This window comes from Centroberyx affinis, unplaced genomic scaffold, assembly GCF_046629955.1.
Source record: "Centroberyx affinis isolate AG114_WGS23_722 - 3 ecotype Tasmania unplaced genomic scaffold, CSIRO-AGI_Caff_v1 ptg002779l_1, whole genome shotgun sequence".
Lineage (NCBI taxonomy): Eukaryota > Metazoa > Chordata > Actinopteri > Beryciformes > Berycidae > Centroberyx > Centroberyx affinis.
The window spans coordinates 132326-140805 of record NW_027280934.1 but is presented as its reverse complement, the minus strand read 5'-3'; the positions used below and the strand labels follow the sequence as shown (position 1 = coordinate 140805).

Here is an 8480-nt window from a genome sequence, read left to right as displayed (position 1 = left end):
TCTATAGGAATACTTGAATTATTTTGAATTTATTTTTGTATCACTCTCTGTGAGGTTAATTGAACGAGAAATTGGCAAAGGAGGTGTTGATGCCTTAATCTGTGTACTTAAAGTTGATTTTAAGACTTTTGTTTCTATGTTTTTATTGTGAATAACGTTGAACATTGATAATTTTGTTTTGATAAACTGTAATGAATCAGAAATAAATAATTCTCTCAGAACTGTCTACTGCATTTTGTTATGAGTGGCAGTGGAAGACGTAATCTACATGTTTTAGATAAGAAAAGTATAAAATATTCAGAGTAAATTATGTCAACATGAGCAATCATACAATCACTCTGTGTTCTTCCTCATACAACTGTTCCTGTTGTGTCCTATTACACCTCCTTGCATCATTCAAATGTTCCTACAAAAAATGGTGGCCAATGCAGAGGTTGATATCAACAAGCACGTAATTTGTAATAAACTGTGACCTATTTGGCTCTTGAAGCCAAATACAAAACCCTGATAAAGCGTATTGGTCACATAATGACATCACCAATCAATAGGAAACTCTCTCCTGCATCCATAAAGCCATCACTGAAAATGAAAATTGAATCCCACAATAGCATATTCATTTTCCAATTTTGGATGCATTATTTGGGTCAAAATGAAAATTTAGCAGTTAGCATTGCACAAATTGAAATTGGTACTGTGTTGTCGTTCTTTGGGCTATGAACACCAAAGTGGTACAGTCCCTAAGGGTGTTGTCACTAACGTGCCCACCATGTTTCAAGATCATAGGCCAATTAAATGTGAAGTGGCGTTGTGATAGATTGAATAATGCCAGAATCTGATTGGCTAATAACTCTGCCATTTTTTACTTAATCATTATGCAAAATATTGTTGTCATTGTTGTCATGGTTCAGAAGATTGTGAAAGGTTTCACAAAATTTCCAAGATATAACCAGACAGACCTTATGGGTCTTTGAGGCAAATTTGTTCAGCATGCCAAGTGACAGCTACATACCAAGTTTCAAGTGTCTGACTGCATGTTATAGCGGCCTATCACCTTCTACACTTCAACAGTAAACCCCACCCAAATCTGTGATGAAGCCTGACACCTAATGGTGAAAAGTAGGGTCCTGAACTGGCCATCTGCTCTTGGCTCATCTTTGTACAACAGGTGGGTTTGGGGTTCAGTTACTCTTTAAGGTGTACTTGGTTGCCAGCTCAGCTTGTCATAGTGGGATAGACAGCAAGTCACCTGGTAGCCATATTTTGGTCTCTTGGTTTATGCAAGGTGCTCTCCGGTCGTACACATCGACCCGTTCATTGTCTCCCGAGTGGGACTTAGTCACAGTGCTGTCCTCACTAAGCCCCCATTTTAACCTCTCCATGAGGTAGCTTTGAAATTCTTGTCTCTGAAGATAGCAATAGCACTAGTTTCAGCAAAGCATGTGGGAATTTGGTGGCACTCACTGTGCAGCAATCAGTCTTACCTCATTTTTTCTCCCAATAATTGGAGAGTTACTTTGCAGCCTAATCTTGCTTTTTAGCCTAAGGTTATAATGGTCACTTTTAGTTCTACGGTCATTGACCTCTCCTTTCATCCTCGTCCTTTTCAGTCAGATGAGGAGGAGTGGTGTCCTGTATGTGTGCTCTGTGTCTACGTGGACCGCATACGGGCGCTGTGCCGTTCTTATCAGCTGTTGAGTTGTTATGGTTCCTAGGCAATTGGGAAGGCCCTGTCTAAAGACCATTTATCACACTGGAGGATATCGCTTTGACTTACTCCATATCACTTTGGCTTACTCCGGGGGCCATAGGGTGCATTCTATCAGGGGTGTGGCATTAATTGTTACAAGGCATTTCAGTGGAGGATGTGGGGGCTGCAGCCTCTTGGGCTACCCCACAAACCTTTATGACGTTTTGCAGCCTCGTCCCAGCTGCATCCGATCTTGGTGATTAGTTTGTATTATGGTTTTCATGGCGGTCAAGTGCCAAATAACCCCCATGTTAAAACTAAGTTGCTTTAAGTACGTATTGTACTTCACTACATTATAAATCACATCCATTACAGAGTACACATTTTGTGGCTGACACCTGTTTGTGGTGCAATGTTTCCCAAAACCTCAGAGAATTTATTAACTGTAGATGAATAGATATAATAAGAAGAAACACTGTCTTCAGATTGCTTTTGTACATTCCCATAACAAGTATGAGGAACACATTTTCCCTGAACTAAACTAATGCCTACCCTAAAATGTGTCAGCTGTAACAATCAAACCATATGTAATGTTAGCTGATAAACATCCACTTGTTTCAAACCCCTTGGAATGAATCAGGTTGTAAGAGTTCTAATCACAGAGATGCTGTCAGAGGTATCCTCTACCTCATTCATCCTCTATCCTCTGAAAAAAATTATAATATTCATGGCACCAAAACACACACATCTTTCAGTAGGTGGTATAGCCCTGTGCACATTAATAACAACCCTTACCCTTATATCTTAATACAAAGCACAAAGTACAAACATTTACTTTAAATAAACCAGACAAGTTATTTTATTTATATTGTCATTTTATTCAGAATTTGTTAACAAAGGTGGTCCTAAATTAACAGTTCAAAAGGTAAAAAAAAATTACATACTGAATATCAAGACAAAATAGACAAACTTGTTAAGAGGAGAAATTGAGGGGGGATGTTAGTACTGATATTGCAGATATAGGCAAACTAAAGATGAATAGGAATCTGGATGGTAAGGGGATAGATCTGACAGGACAACAGACTGAATGGATGGGTGTTTTTAAGGAGCTATTAATGTTGAGGCTGAAAAGGGCATTAGTTAAGTTCACCACAGTCAGCGATGACAACCTTGGCTTTGCAAGCGCCACTCTTTGAGCCTTGCTTCTCCATTGTCTTGACAACATCACTGCCCTCCACAATGCTGCCAAAAACCACATGCTTCTTGTCCAGCCTAGAGGGGATCAGAACTGATTAGTACATTGACACACATCTGAGCTAAGGTGAAACAATTTACTTGCCATAACATTAATTTGAAGAGTATTATGCATTATTATAATTACACAACTGGTGTAATTATGCATTATTAAGGATCCAAGTGCAACAGAGCAAGTGAACCTCACCACTCAGTTTTCTCTGTGCAGATGAAGAACTGGGAGCCGTTAGTGTTGGGGCCAGCATTGGCCATGGACAGGATACCTGGCCCTGTGTGCTTCAATTGGAAGTTCTCATCAGGAAACTTCTCTCCATAAATAGATTTGCCTCCAGTTCCGTTGTGGTTGGTGAAGTCCCCACCCTGAAAGAAGTAGAGTTGGCTATGGATATGTAGCAATAGCAATCAAAAATTTAGCCACAAGCCGCAGCGATTGCACAATTTGAAAAGACAGACACACACTTAAAACATTACAGAAGATACACAGACACACAGAGACAGGCTTTGTGACAACTGAACATGCAGTCAAGCAGTTATAGCAAATTTTGTGTTGGCCTGTGACTTCTGTCAAGTTTGTCATTTCATAGCAACCACATTGTTGAAGTTAGCCACAATGGCAAAACTTTCTTGTGGAAAATATGCCCCTTGTTTTTGACTTCAGAAAGGACAAACCTGGACTTTAACTCACAATCTTTCACATGGGAAGCCGATGCTTTACCTACTGAGCCACACCTGGTGTGGTGTTACTGAGGAGAAACAAACTAAAGGGAGGGATACGGTAACTGCAGTATCCCTCCCTTGATCCTTATACTGCAGCCTATGATTGACAGTGTTAACCACATTATAGAACTTTGTAGTGCTCTCTGTTAACAAATAAATCAATACTAAGTCACATGGGCAGGAAAACCGCTGCTGCACTGCTCTCTATGGGTTGAAACTTCTGGCCACACCCCAATCAGTGATGCCAAATCAAGGTTGCTATAAACAGAGGGGGTTGGTACCAGTGTACGAAAGATTATCTAACTTCAGCCGACATGTCCTAAAGATTTCAACTCTCCAGGACATACGGCTGATTTTTTATGAATTCTTATGAAGTTTTCATTTATGGAAATTTGGTTATGTAATAAGCCACGCCCACTTTCAGCAATCATGAAGTCGATTTGGACATGATCCTAGAGCATTTACGTGAAATGTAATAAAAATCTATGCAGTCCATTCATAGACTGTAAAACAAGATGGATGTCGTGAGTGTGACATCACCCATAGGTTTTTGAAGGGCTGAACGAATTCCACTATGTGCTTAGACCCTTAAATATAGTTGATCAAACAGTTGGTCAAACAATTTCAAGTCAGATTGAATCAGAAATTGTGAAAACAAGGAAATGGGACAAATCCCTTGACATAACCATACCTGGCACATGAATCCAGGGATGACACGGTGAAACAATGAGCCCTTGTAGCCAAAACCCTTCTCTCCAGTGCACAAAACACGGAAATTTTCTGTAAAATAAATAGAAGTCTTTTGTACAAATATGTATACCAACTAAAATATAAATAGGAGCCTGTTAAATATTTATAAGGGCATGTCACCAATAATTCACCCCAATACTGTTTTGTTTGTACCTCAACTGCAATTGACTACCTCAAAGATTTTCACTATGGTCTTTATTAGTGTACTTGCTTCAGCAAGTCACACATACTCTCTTTACTCTCTTGTTTACTTCATTTATTATTCTTCCACCAAATCTTTGCTCTCTAACTACTTTTGAACCGTTTAAGTTATCAACACTGTTCAAACTTTAAAATGTTAAGCATTTCCTTTCTACCTTCAACTACTTCAAACAGTAACTACAATTAGTACTGCTACTACCACTCCTACTGCTACTACTACTTCTACTATTACTGCACCTACTACTACTACTGCTACAACTACTGCTTATGCGACTACTATCACTACTACTGTTACTACTACTAGCACTATTACTACTACTTACCATTACGACTTCTTCCATTTCTACTATTGTAAATAGTACTGCTACTATATATGCTATATCTACTACTGCTATTGCTACTATTGTTTAAACTAGTACCACTGCTACTACAAGTGTTACCACACCTACTACAACTACAAATGCTACTACTCCTACTACTATTACTGCTGCTTTTACAACCACAACTACTGCTATTACCACTACTATTGCTACTTTTACTATTAGTATTACTTTTGTTCCATATACTATCACTGCTTCTAGTACTGATATTAGTATTACTACCTTTACTACTGCTCATATGACTTTTTTCAAACATTACCTACTCTTCAATGTATTGGTTACTACATGACATCAACAAATAAATTGCTTGAGCTCCAAACAATCACATTTTAAAGACAGTTAAACTCAAACTTTCAGTTATTTTTAAACTGAAATAAGCACACACAATTTCTTCAGAAAATTTAACCTTTTCTAGTTAATTAAAATTAATGGTTTTCAGCGAAAAGCCTTGGTTAGATCTTTTTATTCTTCACCCACATGTGCACGATGTGTCCTTTTTTGCTTATTTTTATCTAGCTTTCCAAGCAGTACATCCATCAACACTTTTTTCTTTATGACATATATTTGGTTATAAAAAATTGACCTCTAGAAACCATTGTCACTCTGCTTTGTATATAAAACAACATGGAAGTGATATTTTCCCAAGAATATCCATTACTGATTTATGCTTATTTTCCCTTTCCATCATTTAATTGAGCTTTAGTTAACACAAGAATTTGAAATCCAAAGATGTGCAGTATTGCTTATTATTTTGGGAAATATGTGACAATTCAGGGAAAACCAATAAAATAAAACAAAAAAGTGCCCCTTTATTGGTCACTTACAACAGGAATAACATGCTGAATAAGATGACATATTTGTTTAGCAAATGTTGTACTGAGCCACTACATCATGTCGACATCAGGAGGGTCTTAAAAAGGTGGAGGGGTTTGTTCAACAGTTACTGCAGTGTGAAATGCTGATTTATTTGGGCTGTGTCATGAGCTTAGTGGGCTATTGTATGTGCTTTGGTGGTGAGGTCAGACAGGGTGGGTGTCGGCAAGCCAATAATCTTTGCTGCTGTGTGTGTGTTCATTTTTGTTGGAGATAGTAAGCATAGTGTAGAAACAGATGGAGCCATACATGAGAAGTGGTTCAATAATGCTGTGATACAGTAGGAGGAGCAGTAAGTGTGGTTTGACTGAGGCGGCCTCATGTTTTCCTGTAACGGAAACTTACATGCCGTTTGTGGGTCAATAGAGAAATCACTCACACACTGTAGTCACAACCACTTGTAGGCATGTGCATCAGCACTGTCATAAGCATACTTCTGCTACCACTACTTACACTACAATTAGCACAATGACTGACTGTATAGGCTAACAATAGCTAGTTTGACCATTGGTTTTATACCCCATTGTACAGCACCCATAGCCTATAGGCACTTTACAATAAATTCTCAGATGTGGACGTGGAACATCTTGGTGTTCCCACCCTAATACAAATACATTTTGAGTATGTGGCATCCTACTATAAAATGAGGAAATCTCTGTCCGTCTGTCTGCATCCATTTTGCTCCTCAGTGGGTTGGTCAATCAATCTGAACTGCACATGGGCATTGAGCATTGCCATAGGCAGGGACTGACGAAGCTGATTTTCCCAGTTTCCCAAATGTACGCTGTTAATGCGCATTTTGGCAAGTCTGCGCGGAGTTGTGGCGCGCGCATACCCGGAAGTCTGCACGTAGTTGTAACGCGCGCATCCCCGGGTATGGACTAGTAATACTTATTTTATATGTACTGAACTTTAAAAGCCCTATCTCCCTATTGCCTTAACTTACTGCAGTCTTTGGACCACATCAGCCCGGAGCTGCAAAACACAGACATATCCGTCAGAACCAGGAAGAGCGGCAGTTTGACACAGGAAGTATCAGTCCTCACAGTCGCAGCAACAATACAGGCAAATAATACAATTTTATTGTACAACATAGCACAGGCTGTCTCATCTTTTGTCCCCAACCATCTCAAACCGACTCCACTTGCCCGTCCACTGGCCAAGGCCCAAGCCCGGAAGCCAACAGTTCTTTCAACAATAGGTTAGGAAATACGGTGGCTGTGCTTTCTAGGGCATGTGCCATGCCAGTTTCAGCTGGAGTCCCATTGGCCCTTAGTAGTCTAACCCTACAGCTTCCGATCAACATTTGCCCATGCCTTGCAGGGATTTTAGAGTAATACAAACTATTAAAGAGAGAATAAGGAAAACATTTAAGAGGGAACAGTAAATATAACAGACAATTTGAATGATGTCACTATCTTAAACCCTACATTTAAAAGCATGGCTCTTACGTCAATACTCGCTCTCTTATGTAATGAGGCCAGTTAGCCAGTGAATAGGCTACAGTATAGGCTATGTAGAGAGAGAGAGAGAGAGAGATACTACTGCCCATCATATGCCCGTAGAATAACTGTGCCACAACAGTTTAAATGCTGACTTATCCCATTTTCAGCGTTGCATCTCCTTATTACCAGAGGTGGACAGTCATCTAGCATGAGCTATCAGCATCATTGGCATCCTATGCGCAACACTGCATTAAAAGATGTATATATTCCTGTTGTTGCTGTTTTACAACTTAGGTGCGTATTGGTGAAAAACATTTGGCATCAGTGCATCAAATAGCTTGGTCGTGCCAGGATTACTTGGCAACCGCTGAGATAACATAAACATTACGAAACAGGTGAAGGTATGCGGGCGCGGAGCACTGGTTTGAGGAAGTACGCATTTAAGGCCAATAACGTCTACACAATATAAAAGACGTAGGTTAAGCTTGCACTTGACTAAAATTGCAATAGCAGCCGATGTTAACGTCAACCAACATTTAATTTATTAATAGAGGACATACATTTACAGCGATATGGTAAGCACAAATTGTCTTATGTTTATCTTACCTCCATCACAATCCTGCCAGTTTTAGCGCCACCAATAGTAATGTCAAAGAAAACTTTGGGGTTTCCCATTTTTATAGATGCGCTTGTGTTGTGGTTATGATTAAAAAACGCCTAGAGGTACTGCACCTTCATTGCATCAGACACACAGAATATAAAGTATCTATCCCCGCCCGGTCTGGGTGACGAGGCTTCCGAGAGCCAATCATAGCCCTTCTCTTCTAAAACGCTCTAGGCTATCGACCAATAGGAAGGTAGGTATAGGTGGGGTCATCTTAGTGATGTCCGGGTTTGCTTCCAAGGCAGCCCAGTTGGGCGGAGCAGTGAATAGAAGGATGTTCCCCTCTGTAAATGAACATACTCAGTGCACCCTGTAAGACGAATCCAACTAACCCAAAATAACCAGCCGAGCTGTGCAGTACGGTTGCTTTAGCGAACTGAAATAAAATTTTAATTTTAAATTTCATTTAGTGTCGGTCAAAGTCAGTCAATGTATAAATGAGATAAATAAGCCACGTCTAGTAGGACTAACGTTACGGCATTCCCATGGTATTTATCCAACTACCGTAT

General features: G+C 39.7%; 1 protein-coding gene across 3 annotated transcripts; it reads right to left on the bottom strand.

Annotated features, from left to right (window-relative positions):
- Positions 1-2547: 2547 nt before the first annotated feature.
- Positions 2548-8033, bottom strand: ppiab (peptidylprolyl isomerase Ab (cyclophilin A)). Of its 3 annotated transcripts, none has more exons than XM_071535874.1 (5): positions 7914-8032; positions 6826-6837; positions 4350-4457; positions 3129-3301; positions 2548-2959 (listed from the first exon to the last, which is right to left on the bottom strand). In XM_071535874.1, the coding sequence occupies exons 1-5, from the start codon at positions 7980-7982 to the stop codon at positions 2824-2826; spliced, it is 498 nt and encodes a 165-aa protein (XP_071391975.1). In that variant the 5' UTR covers positions 7983-8032; the 3' UTR covers positions 2548-2823. The 3 variants fall into 3 exon arrangements, with proteins under 3 accessions (XP_071391975.1, XP_071391976.1, XP_071391974.1); XM_071535875.1 differs by having other exon boundaries at positions 4350-4441; positions 6811-6837; positions 7914-7942; XM_071535873.1 differs by lacking the exon at positions 6826-6837 and having other exon boundaries at positions 4350-4481; positions 7914-8033.
- Between the last annotated feature and the right edge of the window lie 447 nt (positions 8034-8480).